Source organism: Coenobita brevimanus, chromosome 66, assembly GCF_032717465.1.
Source record: "Coenobita brevimanus isolate Jiangsu-jjx chromosome 66, ASM3271746v2, whole genome shotgun sequence".
NCBI classification, from domain to species: domain Eukaryota; kingdom Metazoa; phylum Arthropoda; class Malacostraca; order Decapoda; family Coenobitidae; genus Coenobita; species Coenobita brevimanus.
The window spans coordinates 31,956,500-31,976,581 of NC_137019.1; the positions used below are offsets into that span (position 1 = coordinate 31,956,500).

General features: G+C 41.5%; 1 protein-coding gene across 1 annotated transcript in view; it reads right to left on the reverse strand.

Moving 5' to 3' along the window:
- Nucleotides 1-764: 764 nt before the first annotated feature.
- The window catches only part of LOC145405333 (putative inorganic phosphate cotransporter), a 416,371-nt gene continuing 397,053 nt past the window's right edge, over nucleotides 765-20,082 (reverse strand). Inside the window, exons 8-11 of the mRNA XM_080276745.1 lie at nucleotides 19,365-19,606; nucleotides 18,926-19,058; nucleotides 3,143-3,280; nucleotides 765-808 (exon numbers count right to left, since the gene is read on the reverse strand). Coding sequence (XP_080132871.1) covers nucleotides 765-808; nucleotides 3,143-3,280; nucleotides 18,926-19,058; nucleotides 19,365-19,606 — 557 coding nt within the window. The remainder of the gene's footprint in view (nucleotides 809-3,142; nucleotides 3,281-18,925; nucleotides 19,059-19,364; nucleotides 19,607-20,082) is intronic.

Sequence of the window (20,082 nt, forward strand, 5' to 3'; positions counted from 1 at the left end):
AAACAACAGTACAGGATGTTTCCAAACACTACCCTCTCTCACCAGGGCCACTCCAACATCCACTACCCTACCTTGTACCTCTTTTATTACCCCATCCATGAACAGATTGAACAGCCATGGAGACATGACACATCCCTGTTTCAACCCAACCTTCAAAGAGAACAATTCACTCAGTTCACCATCCACACGCACTGCAGCCTTAGCACCATCATACATACTCTTGACAGCATTCAACAGCTTCCCATCTACTCCATATATTCTTAATACTTTCCACAATCCTTGTCTATTCACCTTGTCATATGCTTTCTCCAAATCCATGAAAGCCGTATACAACTTCTTTCCCTTCTCTAGAAACTTTTCCACTAAAGATCTAAGAATGAATATCTGATCACTCAGCTAAAAAGAATTCATGTTTCTAAGGTATGGTGTTATTAAATACGTCTTTCGTTTATGTCCTAACTAATAAGATGAGTAAATGAGTTGTAATGAATGGTAGATAGTGAGTGTATAAGTGTATATATAAATATAAGTAAAGGAGGTGATTGTACCTACTTTAAAGCACTGAGAAGAAATGAGTAAGTATAATTACGCCCACTTGATATAGATGGTCACTCGGAGAGGCGTGTCGAAAGCAGCTGTCGATCTCGGAAGATAAATGCGGAGTTGAATGAAGATCTCCTCTCGATAATTCTAGGGCTGTGTTGATGGACGATTTTACTCAGGAAATTCCATGGCCTGATGAATGTAGTGGTTAACAGCTGTAGTCACAGGCGAACCTCACCACAGAACGTCGAACTCCCACTCAATACTGTGGAAATAAATGAGTATGAGTAGGAGCTATGTGAATAAGAATGAGTAACGAGTAGTGGGTGAGAAGTGCCTGGTGTCAGTCACACGTTAATCAGCGTGGAGTCGTCTCAGCAAACAAGCATGATGACGTCGTCTCAGCAGATACACATGGTGACGTCGAATCCCACACTGGTAGCTGTGGTGAGTAACTGGGTAGCGATGAGTAACCTGAGTGAGGAAAGGTGTGAAAGATGTGTTATAAATGTGGCTTTTGGTGTTTGCCGGATCGTTTTGACCTCTGCGTCAGCGGTGGAGGTAGAGGGGCGGTAGGAGAGAGCACTGGGGATCTAGTGCTTGTTGCTTTGTTCTTGCTTTTCGTTTACTTGTTTTTTTTTCTTTCTTCTTGCTGATACATGAAGTTGCGTGAAGAAGATTACAGAGTTGTCTTGTAGACTTGTTATTTGTAGTTAATTGTAGAGCTTGTTGATCCTCACTCATAACTCGTCATTGCTACTGTATGCTCGAAGACTCGTAGGCTCATAGACTCGTAAACTCACAGACTCGTTCTTCTTATTGTATACTCGCTTGTGGTTACTTGATCATAGAATTGTAGTTTCTTGATAATGTAGAATCAGCTGTAGAACTGGAGCTGATCTTGGTTACAGTTTCTCCTGCTTTTGTAGAAATGATGGTTCGTAGGCGTAGAGTCGATCGTTAAGCCACCATTTATTGTAGAAACTTCGTGGCCACCATATTTATTTATGTAACTCTTTAGTCTTGCAATATATAAGTTTTCAGTTTTGGTTAAAGTTGTTTTGGTAATCGAAGAGCAGGAGGAGTTAAAGTTGAATACAGGGAGTTGATCTTGATTTTTTATCTTCAAAGAAAGTCTAAGTTGAGCAGCGTATGTATTACATAGGGACTTAATATACTAACTAAGTCTAGTCAGACCCCTCTTCTTATTTGATCTCTCCACTACCTGCCGGTTCTATGGCCAGCCCCTTTCTGAGCTCTGATTCCTACATTCTCGCTTAGCAGGGGTTGTGTCACGTGGGCTAAACTGTTGTAAAGCTTCTAGAACACTGTATGACTGTGTGTATGTACAGCTTCCGGTGCATGTACAGCATTCCTTCACTTAAGAGTTGCAAGGGTTGCTGACACACTTCCTATCTTACCCCCTGGCTTGGTGCTTCTATCTGTCTATCTATCTATCTATCTATCTGTGAGTTGTATTATTATAATATGGAGTCCTGACACCAATAGCTCCTAGCAAAGGCCACTGCATTAATATCAAAACACGAGGTTGTGTCTCGGACTGCCACCACCGGCAGGGTAGGGCTGGCAGCGCAAGGTCCTCCCGGTCGCTATCAAGCGATTATACCTGCAGCGACTGTTGCAAATTTTGTTCATGCTTGTTAGTGTAGAAGGGCAGGCGCAGCCTTATTCTTCACCAATATCCGTGGTCTCAGTACAAAATTTAATTCAGTTCATTTTTTCCTACAATCTGTATCCCATCAAGCCCTGTTCCCCACAGAACCCCAAATCTCTCCTTCTACTGAAATATCCTCATTTTGTTTTCCTGATTACCATCTCCTCATAAACTTCCACAACAAAGGTGGCACTTGTTGCTATATCAAATCAGAATTTGCAGTTGACACAGTTTCAAACTTCACTTCAACTAATTTTGATTATATACTCATTGTATGAACTAAATTATCTAAATATTACCAAATATATCTGTGCAACCTATCGCTCCCCCAGTGCTTCTTCAGAAGCCAGCGTATTTGACTTCATATCCACACAGTTGAGTAATCTTAACCCACCGCATCCTGGCAGATTTTTGACCAAAGATCCCCCCCCCCCAATCCCGGCAGATTTTTGACCAAAGATCCCCCCCCCCCAATCCCGGCAGATTTTTGACCAAAGGTCCCCCCCCCCCAATCCCGGCAGATTTTTGACCAAAGATCCTCCCCCAATCCCAGCAGATTTTTGACCAAAGACCCCCCCCTCCAATCCCGCCAGATTTTTTACCAAAGATCCCCTCTCCAATCCCGGCAGATTTTCGATTTTCTTTTGGGGGGGCTAAAACCTCCGCTTCTTATGAGAAACATCGAAAATTCAGAGAGAATGTGCTCACCCGAGCTTCTAAACGCCCTGTACAGGTGACTATCTCCTCACCTGGTACCGTGTTCTCTGGTGCCATACTCCAGACAAGACGTTTTCTATGGGAGGGGTAACAATTCCAAACCACTCAGAATAGGAAGATATTTATTTGGTACGAATTTATATGTAGTACAAGGATATATTGGTTTTCACACAATAATATAGGCCATATAAGTGTTGTTTCACTCACCAGACATATCAGCATACAGCACCTTCCTTGACGACGTTACCTTCTCATCACTTCTGCACGTTTCTTCCTCCAACGCCACATAATATTTGTCCTCCACATCGAGAATCACTTTTGCCTTGAATTTCATCATCTGAGAGACTGCAGCATGACATGCCTTTACTGGCCAGGTCACTGCTAACAGGTGAGTTGCCGAGAAAATGGTGTGCAAGGGGGGGGGTAACATGGGTCCAGGCAGTGTTGCCACCTGACGGTGGGTAAAGGAACATATGCCTACCAAAAATACCCCGCAAAACTTGAAAAATTTGAAAATGACGAACCTCGCAATTGCAAAATGTGAACACATGTCGTTAGGAGTTACAGTGACAAAACGTTGCAACCTGTATCTACGTTGATGGAACCATTTTGGGTGATTTTAGTCTACATAATGTAGAATGGTTATTGCACTATGCCAGGATGGACAATACTAGTCTAGAGTGCGAGCTATTTGCAGAAACATTTAATCTAAAGTGATTGGTAAAGCAACCGACCAGAATACCAGATAATCCTGACCATAATGTCCATCTCTTGGATCTATTCCCTACAAATAATCCAGATCAATACAGGATAGAATTTCTGTCACCACTTGGATCACCAACCACAATCTCAACAAGCCTCATTACTTGCCTCCCTCAAACCTCCCCGTAATAAACCTATCAGGGTGATCAGAGGAGTAGACTGTAGCACCAGTAGAGCAGGGCAGTACTCCCGAGGTGGATGGAAAGCTGATGACAGGGAGTGCTGGAGCTCCCTTTTAATCAGCCCTCAGGACTAGTTCCTGACCATCCCCCTTTGCTGAACTTTTTCAGTGTCTCAGTTACACAGAGAGTAGGCCAGCATGCTCTCCAGTACAAATTTCTCTAACTATCTGCACAAAACTATATGCACAGTACACACTACACTTCCTATTCAAAATTTAAAAAAACAATGGCGTCTCTTCACAAAGCCTCGGAGTCCCCAGGGAGGGGGACCATAAATGCCCCCACCATCCGCCCCTCTCCCAGTGACGACACGAGGTGCCTGGAACTACTGTCTGACTCTCTTCTTCTTCATTTCTGCAACATTCGCGGCCTTTCCTCTAACTTTCGCTCTGTTGAGCACCACCTCTCCTCCTCTAAACCTCACCTTCTTTTTCTAACGGAGACTCAGCTGTCTGAGGCAACTGACAGCAAAGCCTTTTCTGTATCCTCCTACTTTAACGTCCTGTATTTCAAAAGTTTTCGAGTCAATTCTCTACAGAAAAATTTTAAGGCATCTTTCCTATCACAACCTTCTTTCCGATCGTCAGTACGGGTTCCGTCAGGGACGCTCCACTGGCGATCTTCTCACCTACCTTTCAGACTCCTGGTCATCCACCTTTCGGGACTTTGGCGAAAGCTTTGCCATTGCACTTGACATCTCAAAGGCTTTCGATCGAGTCTGGCATAAATCTTTCATTTCCAAACTGCCCTCCTACGGTTTCTATCCTACTATCTGTGCCTTCATCGCTAACTTCCTTTCTGGTCGTTCCATAGCCGCTGTTGTAGACGGCCATCGTTCTTCTCCTAGATCTATTAACACTGGTGTTCCTCAGGGCTCTGTCCTATCACCAACTCTCTTCCTTTTATTCATCAATGATCTTCTAAGCTGTACATCTAACCCTATCCACTCATACGCTGATGACTCCACCCTTCACCTTTCCATTCGGTTCCCACAACGCCCATCTCAACAGTTACTTCAACAAACAAGGGATGAGGCTATGGCACACCTAATGTCTGACTTGGCTCGTATCTCTGACTGGGGTAAAAATAATATGGTTGTTTTTAATGCATCTAAGACACAGTTCTTACACCTTTTAACCCGACAGAATCTTCCACAGGTATACCCACTAATGTTTAAAAATATTCATCTTAATCCTGCATCATCCTTGAACATGCTTGGAGTTTCATTTACTAGGGACTTCTCTTGGAAAGATCATATTACATGTCTTGTAAAATCTGATTCCAAGAGATTGAGTTTGCTAAGCCGACTCCGCTCTTTCTTTACCCCTGCACAATTGTTAACTCTATACAGGGGTTTCATCCGCCCCTGTGTGGAGTACAACTCTCATGTGTGGGGAGGCTCCCCACATACAGCTCTTCTCAATAGGGTGGAGTCAAAGGCTTTTTGTCTCATTAACTCTCCTCCTCTTACTGACTCCCTTCAACCTCTGTCTCTTCGCTGCACTGTTGCATCTTTATCTCTTTTCTATTGCTACTTTAATGGTCACTGCTCCTCTGAACTGTCTGCTTGCATTCCTCCACCTCTACGACGGGCGCGTAGCACCCGTCTGGCAGCAAACTCTCATCCCTTTTCTGTCCAACTCTCTAATGCAAGAGTTAACCGTTACTCCCAGTCTTTCATTTATGCAACAGGTCAGCTCTGGAACTGTCTCCCTCTGTCTGTATTTCCTGCTGCCTATGATCTCCAGTCTTTCAAACGCAGTGTGTCCAGGCATCTCGAAATGATCGGATCTGGAATTTGGCTCTCTATTGTATTTTGTTTTTCTCTTGGAGGGAACTGTTACTGCGGGCTCATGGCCTTTGGTTCCTTCTTCCTCGCATAAAAAAAAAAAAAAGTAATTTCAAAGCCAAAGGTGGCTGTTGTGTATATATACCGGGTTTGCAACGACTTATCTTCCTCTCATGTTCCTGAACTCGATTCTTCTGAATTCTCCACACTCTGGCTTCGGCTTTCCTGTCATTCTCTGACTAAATATATCTGTGCTGTTTACTTATCCCATAATTCTACTGACTATCAAAAATTCTTCCACTATCTTACTTCTACGATGGAACAAATTCTATCCATTTCTCCTTTCTCTGAAATCTCCATTCTAGGAGATTTCAATGTTCACCACCACCTTTGGCTCTCCTCTCCTTTCACGGATCCACCTGGTGAACAAGCCTACATCTTTTCTATCCTTAATGACCTAGAGCAGCTTGTACAGCACCCTATCCGTATCCCTGACCGCCTTGGAGAGAGCTCCAACATACTTGACCTCTTCCTCACAACTAATCCTTCTGCTTACTCTGTTAATCTTTTCTCTCCGTTGGGCTCCTCCGATCACAACCTTATTACCTTAACCTGTCCTATCACTCCGGTACGGCCTGTGGACCCTCCAGGGAAGCGTCATCTGTGGCATTTTGGAGCCGCGGACTGGGAGACCCTCAGGCAGTACTTCTTTGACTTTCTCTGGAATGATTATTGCTTCCGTGGCAGGGAGCCATCTGAGTGTGCCTTGGGCATTATGGAGGTTATTTTCTCGGGCATGGAAGCATACATTCCTTTCTCATATCCTTCGACTAATGCAAGAAAGCCTTGGTTTAATCACGCTTGTTCTAATGCTGTCCGCAACAATGAGAGGGCCTACAAAAGGTACCGGAGCCAACCCACCCCTGAATCACATCATCTTTACGTTTCTGCTCGGAATCGTGCTAAGTCTGTTCTTCGCTCTACTAAAACTCTCCAACTCGAATTCTTCCCGCTCCTTCTGGCACCTTGCCAAAAATCTTTCTAACAACTTTACCTCATCATCCTTCCCTCCTCTTTTCTACTCTGATGGTTCTGTAGCTATTTCTACTCATAAAGCAGATCTCTTCGCACAGACTTTCTCCTCCAATTCCACCTTAGACGATTCCGGTGCTGTTCCTCCATCACTTCCCCCCTCTAACTTCCTCATGGCTGACATTAAAATTTCTTCAGTTGATGTATTTTCTGCCATCACTGGCCTCAGTACTAACAAGGCATATGGGCCTGATGGGGTCCCTCCTGTTGTTCTCAAGAACTGTGCTTCTGTGCTTACACCCTGCCTAGGCAAACTCTTTCGCCTTTGTCTGTCAACTTGTACCTTTCCTTCTTGCTGGAAGTTTGCTCTCATTCAGCCAGTCCCAAAGAAGGGTGACCACTCCCAACCCTCCAACTATCGTCCAATTGCTTTAACGTCCTGTATTTCAAAAGTTTTTGAGTCAATTCTCAATACAAAAATTTTTAGGCATCTTTCCTATCACAACCTTCTTTCCGATCGTCAGTACGGCTTCCGTCAGGGACGCTCCACTGGCGATCTTCTCACCTACCTTTCAGACTCCTGGTCATCCTCCTTTCGGGACTTCGGCGAAAGCTTTGCCATTGCACTTGACATCTCAAAGGCTTTCGATCGAGTCTGGCATAAATCTTTAATTTCCAAACTGCCCTCCTACGGTTTCTATCCTTCTATCTGTGCCTTCATCGCTAGCTTCCTTTCTGGTCGTTCTATAGCCTCTGTTGTAGACGGCCATCGTTCTTCTCCTAGATCTATTAACATTGGTGTTCCTCAGGGCTCTGTCCTATCACCAACTCTCTTCCTTTTATTCATGAATGATCTTCTAAGCTGTACATCTAACCCTATCCACTCATACGCTGATGACTCCACCCTTCACGTTTTCATTCGGTTCCCGCAACACCCATCTCAACAGTTACTTCAGCAAACAAGGGATGATGCTATGGCACACCTAATGTCTGACTTGGCTCGTATCTCTGACTGGCTCCCTTCAACCTCTTACTGACTCCCTTCAACCTCTGTCTCTTCGCTGCACTGTTGCATCTTTATCTCTTTTCTATCGCTACTTTAATGGTCACTGCTCCTCTGAACTGTCTGCTTGCATCCCTCCACCTCTACGACGGGCATGTACCACCTGTCTGGCAGCAAACTCTCATCCCTTTTCTTTCCAACTCTCTAATGCAAGAGTTAACCATTACTCCCAGTCTTTCATTTATGCAACAGGTCAGCTCTGGAACTGTCTCCCTCTGTCTGTATTTCCTGCTGCCTATGATCTCCAGTCTTTCAAACGCAGTGTGTCCAGGCATCTCAAAATGATCGTATCTTGAATTTGGCTCTCTATTGTATTTTGTTTTCCTCTTGGAGGGAACTGTTACTGCTGGCTTATGGCTTTTGGTTCCTTCTTCCTCGCATAAAAAAAAAAAAAAAAAAAAAAAATGGCACTTTGATAGGGCAAACTGGGATGAATTTGGAAATGATCTTGCTGACATTCCATGGCAGTCTTTCTTCTATAGTGATGTCAGTTCTACCCAGTCCCACATGACCTAATACTAGCTGGTATGGAATTGTTCATACCAAATCAACAGTTCACTAAACGATTGGACTCCGTAAAATGGTTTGATAGCAATTGTGTCAAATCAACGGCCCAAAAGCCATTAGCATATAACTCTTACATAAAATAAACAACATCTGAATCACTCTGTCAATTTAAAATTGCTAGAAACCATGCAAAAGCAGTGATAAATCACACTAAATCAAACTTTCTTCAAAATCAAGCATCAAAAATACTTAACAATCCTAATGATAATAGAATATTCTTGTCAGCTCTCAAATCTTTCAGTAATAACTTGAATAAGTCATCACCCATTCCTCCACTAAAATCTTCAAACGATAACAGTAAAAATAACCTGCATGGAAATGCAAATATCCTTGCCAGTACATTAGCCAGAAATTCTACAGTAGAGGAAGACAGGCAGAACGTCTTAGTACTAGAACCTGACTCTCCAGAAATTGTTCCACAAAAAATACAGACTAGGCACGTAAAATTCATCCTAGAAAATTTATCAACCAACGAAGCTCCAGGCCCAGATGGAATTCCTCCAACTGTTTTGAAAAAGTGCTCCCCAGAACTTGCCGCTATTCTAGCTAAATTATGCAGAATATACCTACGTACTTCTTCATTCTTTACTTCATGGAAAGAAGCCAATATCCAACCATTCCAAAGAAAGGAAGTTCCTGTGACCCGTCTGATTACAGACCAATAGCTATCACATCTACTCTAGGTAAAGTATTTGAAATTTTGATTAATAAGCACAGCGTTAAACATCTTGAATCCAACAACTCAGCTAGTGATGGACAATATGGTTTTCGCCACGAAAGATCCACCACTGATATACTCATTCTCCAGACTTATACCATCCATCAATCAATTGACCAACATGGAGAGACTCATGCAGTAGCCCTTGATATTTCTAAAGATTTCGACAGAGTGTGGCACCGTTCCCTGTTATCCAAACTCCCTTGCCATGAACTAACGTCTTTTGTTCCTCTGCTTTCCTCATATCTCAACAACAGAAAAATATGAGTAAAAGTAGATGATGTATATTCCAACTCAGTTAATGTTTGCATGCCACAAGGATCACTTTTGGCGCCAACCATATTCCTAGTTCATATTAATGGTCTCTTATCTGTCACCCACACCCCCATCCATTCATTTGCAGATGACTCAACACTTCACAGTTCATTCACACTCAGACCTCCATTCATAAAGTTTAATCACTCTAACCCTCAACTCAATGCAGCCATCTCCATAAATCAAGACTTATCTAAGATCACTGAATGGGGACAAAATAACCTTGTCTCATTTAATGCTAGTAAAACCAAATATATGCAATTTACTAACAGACAGATAATGCCAGATTCGTATATTACCTTCAATGCTACTAATATTTCCATCTCCAAAAGTATTGGAATGCTCGGTGTTTCACTTAACAATGCCCTCAGCTGGACCACTCATGTCAGATCACTTGCTAAAGCCACATCAAAGGAACTTGGGTAATTGTACAGAGTCCGCAACTGATGAGCAGTTACCTATAATTTATAACAGTAATGTATGCTCTCAGCTAGAATATTGTTCACCCTTGTGGAATGTATGTAGAGAGGTTGCACTAAAACAACTAGACAATAATCAGAACAAAGCTGTTGAAATTATTAATAATCCTGCTGTTACGAATAAACTACCTCCCAAAGAAGGAATGTTGCTTCTCTTGCATTATTTTACAGATACAGTTCTTTTATGGCAAATGCTCAGACGAAGTTGCGTCCATTGTGCCATCTGTCCAAGCCTTCCCTCGTGCAACACGGGCATCTGGTACCTCTCATGACCGGAAAGTCTCACAGCCATATTGCAGAACTTCTGCCTATTAGAATTCTTTTATTCCCAGAACTGCATCTCTCTGAAACTCACATCCCCAGAGTTGTTTCTCCCCAAACTTCAACCTGCAGCTGTTCAAGTCCAACTGTTACAGATTTTTTTTAATGAATGGAGGACGCCAGTCATCTGGTGTATGGATTATTGTTGTTATTCATTCGTTTTTCCTTCCTCTGTTCTTTTAGTTAAAAAATTCTCAGTGTTTCTACCATTTTCCTTTACCTTTGATGATGCAGCAAAATGTGTAGGTACTTCTCACTTAATGCAGGTTTTGCAGAATTCAATGTGCTCTCAACATCTTACACATGAGTGAACTAAAATAAAAGGATACACCACATTCTAAACCCTATTCACTTAGGCATCAACACCAGGATGTCCACAGATTGGTTAGTGGTAAGGTCACTAGAACCTCTTTGTCCGTCTCTGGAAACTTTTCTAGCCGAACTACATATCCCCTTTCTTTTACTTGTAGCTCAATTGTTAGACAGGATACACATTTTATTTTACAGCATTAAACTCTGCATTGATTGTGCAAGTAAAACACATTTTTCAAAAAAAAAAAAAAAGTGAAGGGAAAAAGAAGAAACACAAGTATAAGCCACAGCCAGGCTCTGAAATGTCTAACCACATTTTAAATATTTCAAATTTTGTAGCAGAGACTAAATCGTAATTGTATTTTTAGTCTCCTTCAGCAAATGCTCCTGAATATGACATGCTGTCGGATACTAGATACAACCAGATAGAAGTGAGATAAGGAATGATTTATTTGAAGATTTAACATCCTGTTTTAAGGAAGGCATTGGTGAAAAATTCACTTTTTCTTTACCAGTTTGTGACCACAGCCTTTCCTGCAATCCAGATCTGTTACATAATATTTACTGCGGCAAAATCTGCTATACATGGCATACAGCAAGATAAAAGCAGATATTATAAGTAAGTGATTAGAGAAATAAGTGGAGCATAAATCATAGGTCAATCTCCTTCCCCTCCTGGGCCCGCACTTGTGTGGAAGTGCGGTGTGACCCATATTTTGTTTTGTTTTGTGTTTTCTTAACAGCCCAACCCTTTATTTTTTTTTACACCTAATGGATACAGGTCCCGGCTACATGGGGAAGTCAACTTAAACAATTTTTATCCTTTTTTTTTTTTAATGCAAGACAGTAGTAACCAAAGGTCAGGAGCCTGCAAGATTGTTAACTCCAAGAAAAGACAAAAAACAAGAAAACAGAAAGGCAAATTCAAGATACATTCATTTAATTTCGAGATGCCTGGACAAACTGCATTTGAAAGACTGGAGATCATAGGCAGTAGAAAATGCAGGTATATGCAGGTATAGGAAGACAGTTCCAGAGCTGACCTGTTGCATATATGAAGGACTGGGAGTAATGGCTAAGTCTTGTATTAGAGAGCTGGACAGAAAAAAAGGATGAGAGTTTGTTGCTAGACGGGTGTTATTCGCCTGCCATAGTGGTTGAGGGATGCAAGCAGACAGTTCAGAGGAGCAATGACCACTGAAGTAGCTATAGGAAAGAGATAAAGATGCAACAGTGCAGCGAAGAAACAGAGGTTGAAGGGAGCCTGTAAGGGAAGAGTTAATATGACGGAAATCCTTTGACTCCACCTTGTTGAGATGAGCTGTATGTGGGGAACCTACCCTCAAATGAGAGTTGTACTCTACACAGGGGCGAATAAAACCCGTGTATAAGGTCAACAATTGACTAGAGGTAAAGAAGGCACTGAGTCTGCTTATCACACCCAATATCCTGGAAGCAGATTGTGCAAGAGAGGTAATATGACCTTTCCAAGATAAATCCCGCGAAAATGAAGCCCCAAGTATGTTCAAAGATGATGGAGGATCGAGTTGGATATTGTTAAAAGTTAGAGGATACTCCTGCGGAAGATTTTGTTGGGTTGAAACTTGAAAGGTGTAATAACAGAGTTTTTGATGCATTAAACACAAGATTACTTTCACCCCAGTCAGAGATATGAGCCAAGTCAGACATTCGGTGTGCCATAGCCTCATCACTTGTTTGCTGAAGTAACTGCTAAGATGAACACTGAGAGAAGCAAATGGAAAGGTGAAGCGAGGAGCCATCAGTGTATGAGTGGATAGAGTTAGATGTACAGCTTAGGTCACTGGTAAATAAAAGGAAGAGAGTTGGGGATAGGACAGAGCCCTAAGGAACACCACTATTCATAGCTCTAGGAGAAGAACGGTGGCCGTCTGCAACAGCAGCTATAGAGCAACCAGAAAGGAAACTAGAGATGAAGGCACAGATAGAAGGATTACACAGGATTACACAGGAAAGCAAACAGCAACAGACCTTATGGTCCTTTCGAGGCTGCTTGTTAGAGAAAACTATGACTACAGGATCTAACTCTACATGCTGAAGGATAAGGATAGTAAAGCAAGAAGGCTTCCCCCACCACCAAACCCTCCAGGAAAAAGTGAGAAAAACCACCATGCAGCATGGAAAAACTGACATGGAAATTTTATAGGAAACACTGGAAAGGAAAAGTCACATTCTATAATACTTTATCTATAAGCTACCCGATAGAGTAACCTGAAAGAGAAAGTAAACAAATAAAATAATAGTTACGGCATGACATTATAAACCGGTACATTGAGTTAATGGGAAGTCTGTGGACATAACCTGGAAGCTACACACTGCACAGTGTGGATGTTTAGGGGTGGTGCGGCAGCCTTGCCTGGCGCTTTTAAGGTAGGCAGCAGTCAATCAGGCAATAGCTCCGTTTGCTCCACTGAGACATGGAACTCTCCCATGTGGGACAAGTACACAAGTTTCATCCTGAAGCAGTGACCCCTGGTACATTAAAAAAATCCCGATGGTGGTCACTTGACTAACAGGGACCCTCAGTGATCCACAGCCCATCACAGGTCGAAAGTAAGAGTAGTGACCGTTAACTCAGGGTTATCTGTGCAGATCCTAATCTGTGCTTATATTGTTTTCTTTGCATTGGGGAGATTGAAAAGTATATAAGATGGGTGTCTTAGATAAAAGGGGACTGCACAGTGCACAGTGTGGATGTGCAATGCACAGAGTGGATGTTTAGGGGTGGTGCGGCAACCTTCCCTGGCGCTTTTTAGGTAGGCAGCAGTCAGTCAGGCAATAGCTCCGTTCACTCCACTGAGACAGGGAACTCTCCCATGTGGGACAGTACACAAGTTTCATCCTGAAGCAGTGACCCCTGGTACATTAAAAAAATCCCGATGGTGGTCACTTGACTAACAGGGACCCTCAGTGATCCACAGCCCATCACAGGTCGAAAGTAAGAGTCGTGACCGTTAACTCAGGGTTATCTGTGCAGATCCTAATCTGTGCTTATATTGTTTTCTTTGCATTGGGGAGATTGAAAAGTATATAAGATGGGTGTCTTAGATAAAAGGGGACTGCACAGTGCACAGTGTGGATGTGCAATGCACAGAGTGGATGTTTTGGGGTGGTGCGGCAACCTTCCCTGGCGCTTTTTAGGTAGGCAGCAGTCAGTCAGGCAATAGCTCCGTTCACTCCACTGAGACAGGGAACTCTCCCATGTGGGACAGTACACAAGTTTCATCCTGAAGCAGTGACCCCTGGTACATTAAAAAAATCCCGATGGTGGTCACTTGACTAACAGGGACCCTCAGTGATCCACATCCCATCACAGGTCGAAAGTAAAAGTAGTGACCATTAACTCAGGGTTATCTGTGCTGATCCTAATCTGTGCTTACTGTATATTACCTCATTTGCTTTGGGTAAATCGAAAAACGTATAATGACGTGACGTGACGCTATGTTAAGTTTACGGGGTGTCCAGTAGACACAAGGGGACTGCACAGTGTGGATGTTTAGGGGTGGTGCAGCAGCCTTGCCTGGCGCTTTTAAGGTAGGCAGCAGTCAATCAGGCCCTAGCTCCGTTCACTCCACTGAGACAGGGAACTCTCCCATATGGAACAAGTACACAAGTTTCATCCTGAAGCAGTGACCCCTGGTACATTAAAAAAATCCCAATGGTGGTCACTTGACTAACATTGACCTTCAGTGATCCACAGCCCATCACAGGTCGAAAGTAAGAGTAGTGACCGTTAACTCAGGGTTATCTGTGCAGATCCTAATCTGTGCTTATATTGCTTTGTTTGCACTGAATAAATGGAAAATGTATAATATCGTGACGCAACACTATGTAGGCTACGGGTACATTGTTTACGGGGTGTCTTGTAGACTAAAGGGGGATGAACTTACATGTACCATAGCTATAATAGCAAGTTATTCGGACAGAAAAAGAGTCAGCTGAGGATTTTCGTGCAAATACTTGTCTAATTTGTTTTTGAATGTCTCAATTGAGATACTGTTCACGGTATCTGAGGGTAATCTGTTCCAGATATTTACAACTCTGTTAAAGAAGAAGTATTTTGCTTCGTGGGATTGGAATCGCTTTCCCATGATTTTGCAGCCATTACTTCTGGTTTGACTCGACCGGTCTATATCAAAATATTTATTCATGTCTAAGTTGTCATATCCCTTCATGATTTTGAAAACTTCAATAAGGTCCCCTCTTAACCTGCGCTTCGTTAGGCTAAATAATTTAAGTTCTTCAAGGCGTTCCTCATATGGTTTGTTTCTAAGTCGTGGTATCATTTTTGTGATTCTTCGCCGAATTTTCTCTAATTTTTCAATGTCCTTTCTGTAGTACGGACACCAAAATTGCACACAATATTCAAGATGGGGGCGCACTAGCGAGTTGTACAAGGCAAGTATGACTTTTTCCGATTTAAACTCGAAAGTTCTTCCAATAAAACCCACTAGCTTGTTTGCAATTTTAACCGCATCGGTATACTGCTTGCTTGGTTTTAGGTCATTTGATATTATCACACCAAGATCCTTTTCACTGTCTGTACTTGATAACTGAATATTGTTCATTTTGTAATTTGCATGGACATTGTTACTTCCAATATGAAGTACTTTACATTTTTATGTTTTGAATTTCATTTGCCATTTTTCTGCCCAGCTTGCTAAAGTATTTAGGTCATTTTGTAACTGCTGCCACTGTAATTTTGAAGTGACTTTACTGGTTATTTTAGTATCATCTGCAAATTTGGATACTTTACAATTTAGACCCTCATCAATATCATTTATATAGATAATAAAAAGTATCGGTCCAAGTACTGAGCCTTGGGGAACGCCGCTGATCACATTACGCCATTTGGATTCCTTTCCGTTTATCACAACTCGCTGTTTTCTGTCTGACAGCCAGTCTTGTAACCATTTTTGCGTCTTTCCTTTTATTCCATGTGCTTCTATTTTTCTCATGAGACGCTTGTGAGGGACAGTGTCAAATGCTTTCTGAAAGTCGAGGTAAATTATATCTACTGCTCTTGAGTCATCATATGATTTGTAAACATCATGGAAGAAGTCCAGTAAGTTAGTTAAGCATGAACGACGATGTCTGAATCCATGCTGCGAGTCTTTAATTATATTATTTTCTTCTAGATAATTAACTATTTTATCTCTTATGATTTTTTTCCATTAACTTGCACACTACTGATGTTAAGCTGATTGGTCTGTAATTTCCTGGGTGCGACTCATTTCCTTTTTTGAAAATTGGTGTTACATTTGCTAGTTTCCATTCGCGTGGAACTTTCCCAGTACTTAATGATTTATTGAATAAGACAGAGAGTGGCAGCAGTAACTAATGTTTTGCTTCTTTGAGAATTCTCGGTGTTATTTTATCGGGGCCAGGGGTTTTGTTTATGTTCGTACTATTTATGGCTGAAAGGATATCGTTATTATGGATAGCATAGTTACTAAGGACTGTGCTATTTGCTTGGTTTGTGGGTAACAGTAGATTTCTGGTGGTGTTTTCTACTGTAAAAACAGACGCAAAGTAATCGTTAAGAATGTTTGCCATTTCGACCTCATTTTCAGTGTGTTTGCCATTGTTTGTTTCTAGAGGACCTATTGATGTAGTCATAACCTTTTTCTTTCTAATGTAACTGTAAAATTCTTTAAGATTTGATTTGCACGTATTAGCAATGTGGATCTCCAGTGCTCTTTTGCTTTGTTTAATAAGTCTTTTCGATATGCGGCGTAGATTATCGTACTGTAATTTATCATCATTATTTTGTGTAGCTTTATATTTATGGTATGCCTGTTTTTTGGCTATTAAGTTACTTTTTATTTCACTGGACCACCACTTTGGTTTACTATTTCCAGCTGGACGTCTGTTACGTAGTGGCACACATGACTTTACCACTTCATTAAATTTTTTGGTGAATATTTCCCATGCTTGGTTTGTCATCGGTTTCAGACATTTGATTCCAATCTGCAGTTGCAAGTAGCGCTCTCAGCCTGCTGAAATTAGCTCTACGATAATCTGGGACCTTTTCTTTGCTCTCCATTTCTTTTACTTTTTCAGTAGTAATATTAAACTGTATAGTTCGATGATCACTGGAACTAAACTCAGGTCCTATTTCAACGTTGTTGACTAGGTTATCATTTGTAGTCAAGATGATGTCTAGGATATTGTTTCCTCTCGTTGGGTATTCTACGTGTTGGGAAAGGGCGCTTTCTTGAAGATTCGTATAAAGCTCTTGTCCTGAGTGTGCCGTCAGTGGTTCACCCCACTTTGTTACCGGTAGATTAAAGTCTCCAAAAATTACGCTATCCTCTTGACAACAAATTTCCGCAATTTGATCATAAAGTTTTTCATCTGTCTCAGTTGACTGTGCTGGAGGACGATAGATGAGACATATATTTATTTTGTGTGAATTAATACTTAGCTGAACATAACTGGCATCTATGTTGGTAATACTGGGTTTGGATAGCACAAGGGGATGGAGACTAGTTTTCACATATAGTAAAACACCGCCACCAGCTCGATGTGGTCGCTCACAGCTGAAAATATTGTACCCTGTTAATGAGTATTCCGCTAGAAAGTCACGGTCAGATGTGTTAATCCAGGACTCTGTGATGCCAATGATGTCATAATTTTCTAGGTAAATTAGAGATTCTAAATCCTCAAACTTGTTACGTAGACTACGTGCGTTAACATAGCAGACTCTAATTCCGTTCCAAACAGTTGGTGATCTGACTTTGTGGGTATTTACGTTAAGGTTACTGTTCCTGGACGTGCCACGTTTTTTGATCTGAAGAGGGAGACTTTATCGTGTAAAAGTCTACCTAGCTGTGCCGCTCCTACTGAGTTCAAATGGAGACCATCTTTCTGGAATAGAGTATGTTGCTCATAAAACTGGTCCCACAGATTGACAAAGTCGACTCACTCTTGCGTGCAGAGATTTGAGCCGGTTATTTGTGCTGAAGGCCTTATCATAGAAACTATTTTCTGCCTTGATAGAAACCATAAGAGGGAAGTTTGGAAATTAAAGATTTATGCCACACTCGACCGAAGCCTTTGAGATGCCAAGTGCAGTCGCAAAGCTTTCGCCAAAGTCTTGTAAGGAGGATGACCTGGAGTCTGAAAGGAAGGTGAGAAGAACGCCAGTGGAGCGTCCCTGCTGGAGCCCCCACTGACGATCAGAATGAAGGTTGTAATAGGAAAGGTGCTTTTCAAATTTTTAAGAACAGACTCAAAAACTGTTTGTAATACAGGAAGTTAAAGTAATTGAGCGATAGTTTGAGGGCCGGGAATGGTCTCTCTTCTTTGGGACAGGCTGAAGTAGAGCAAACTTCTACCAGGAAGGAAAGGTACAAGTTGACAGAGAAAGGTGAAAGAGTTTACCTAGGCAGGGCGTTGGCCAGACTTGGTAAGGTTCAAGGTAAGGTAAGAACGATGGGATACAATTTTAGGAACTATCAGTCAAAGGCCAAAGTCACAGAATAAAATAAAGTTCGATCCCTGTCATTCAGTGAGTTAACTAATTGAACCAAATATGGTGGAAGGGTTGTGGGTGAGACAAGAGGCTGAGCCATTGTTCTGAGAACGATAGGTCATAGGTTAAGGACACATGGCACAGTTATCTAAAATTATTTTTATCCATTTTACATCTTACTTGGTGAGAGGATTCAGGGTAAAGAAATGATGGAGGAATTTGATTCTGAAGACAATCATAGATGAAGGTCACAAAACAAAATCAAATGTCCAACTATATAACTGAAACAGTTTTTATTCAGTACTTACAAAAGTTCGTGGAATGACTAAAGTTCCGCCATGTATGAATAAATTTAATTTTGTGAGCTAAAGGTCAGAAATCAAAGTCACAAAGTAAGGTCAACTTAAACAGCTTTGATACACTCTAGAGCAAGTTTGGTGTAATCGCTGAGGGTCAAACAAGAAAGAAGTTCTCCAATCTTGAGAAAAGTTGATGGAAGGCAAGGGTCATAGGGAATAGTCAAACTGTTTCGCCCTTAGACCTTTTTAAGGCACTGTTGGTGCACTCACTGAGTGTTGCTTCTAGTTTTTGCTGTGTTGAGTGTATGACATCACAATATTAAACTATATGTGGCCTTCTCTCACCATCATTCCCCTCAACTTCTAGAATCTTGTTATGGGTCGCTTTCTGCAAAATGCAACGTAATGCATATAAGTAAGTTGAGTTCAATAATTTTTAGTTACCTTATTGCCATGTCTCTCTAATTCTTGACAAACATCCAGTCCCATCATTCCAAGTTTTAACTGTTTATTTATTACCATTTACTTTACTGACACTGACCAGGATATTGACATTATTTAGTCATATACGTTGGTGATTACATATTTACATATTGTAAATGCCATTTTCTGCAGTATAGTCATTCATCTCTTACCTTTTTCGTTCATGGGTTTAGGACTGTTCCATGGCTGAACCTTATCGGTACCGAATAAGATGAACATGGTGCTGCAGATGAAGGACAGACCAGCCGAAAGCCCGAACACAGCTCTCCATGCACTCAGCGTTTGCTGCCGGCAAGATATTACATCAGTGTTCATTACATAGCAGCACTTGTCCGAATATTAAAGAAACAGTATCTAATGACTGTTTCCTTTGATACTATCATCTGCTGAGGAGATATAGTTAGTTACCGACAAGAAGACTGATGAGGAAATTTCAAAGAGTACCAAAAGTCCATCTAACATATTACCCCACTGCTGCTGTTATTCATGATGATGTCAGTGGTTGAATCAGGAAGTTATAAAATAAAGCTGATCAGCTTTAAGTATCACCATATGCTGATACAAAACGCCATATCATAATACAGTACATACATTGTCATTTATGATGGCACCAGTGATAGCCGGCGCCAGGATGCCAGTAGGAGACCCGATAGTGTTAATAATGCCCTTAAGGGAGCCAGCGAAATTGGGTGCGATGTCCTGCTCTGAAATGAGTGACCCGCTGTTCATCATTCCCAGTGCACCCACAGCCACACACATGACCGCCATGGCCACACCGGAGTTACACTTCACCCACATCATGACTACCAGTGCTGCTCCAGACACGTACGTTCCTAAAGATGAAATGCATCATTGAGTTCATTTGGTAGCTTATGTTTTTGTTTACAAAGGGTGCCATGGAAATGAAGAATAATGGTATTCCATCAGTAGGACCATTACATGTCAAATGCTTCAATTTTTGCTAATATGCGATAAAAAAAAAAAAAAAAAAATTGGTTCATGGCCTTGCAATTAAATGTACCGTATAGAGAAAGAGAGAGAGAGAGAGAGAGAGAGAGAGAGAGAGAGAGAGAGAGAGAGAGAGTATATATATATATATATATATATATATATATATATATAACCTCCAGTCTTTGCAAACGCAGTGTGTCCAGGCATCTCGAAATGAACGGATCTTGATTTCGGCTCCCCTTTTTTTTTGGGGGGGGGAGGAGGAACTGTTATGCAGGCTCCTAGCCCTTGGTTCCTTCTCCTGTATATATATATATATATATATATATATATATATATATATATATATATATATGTA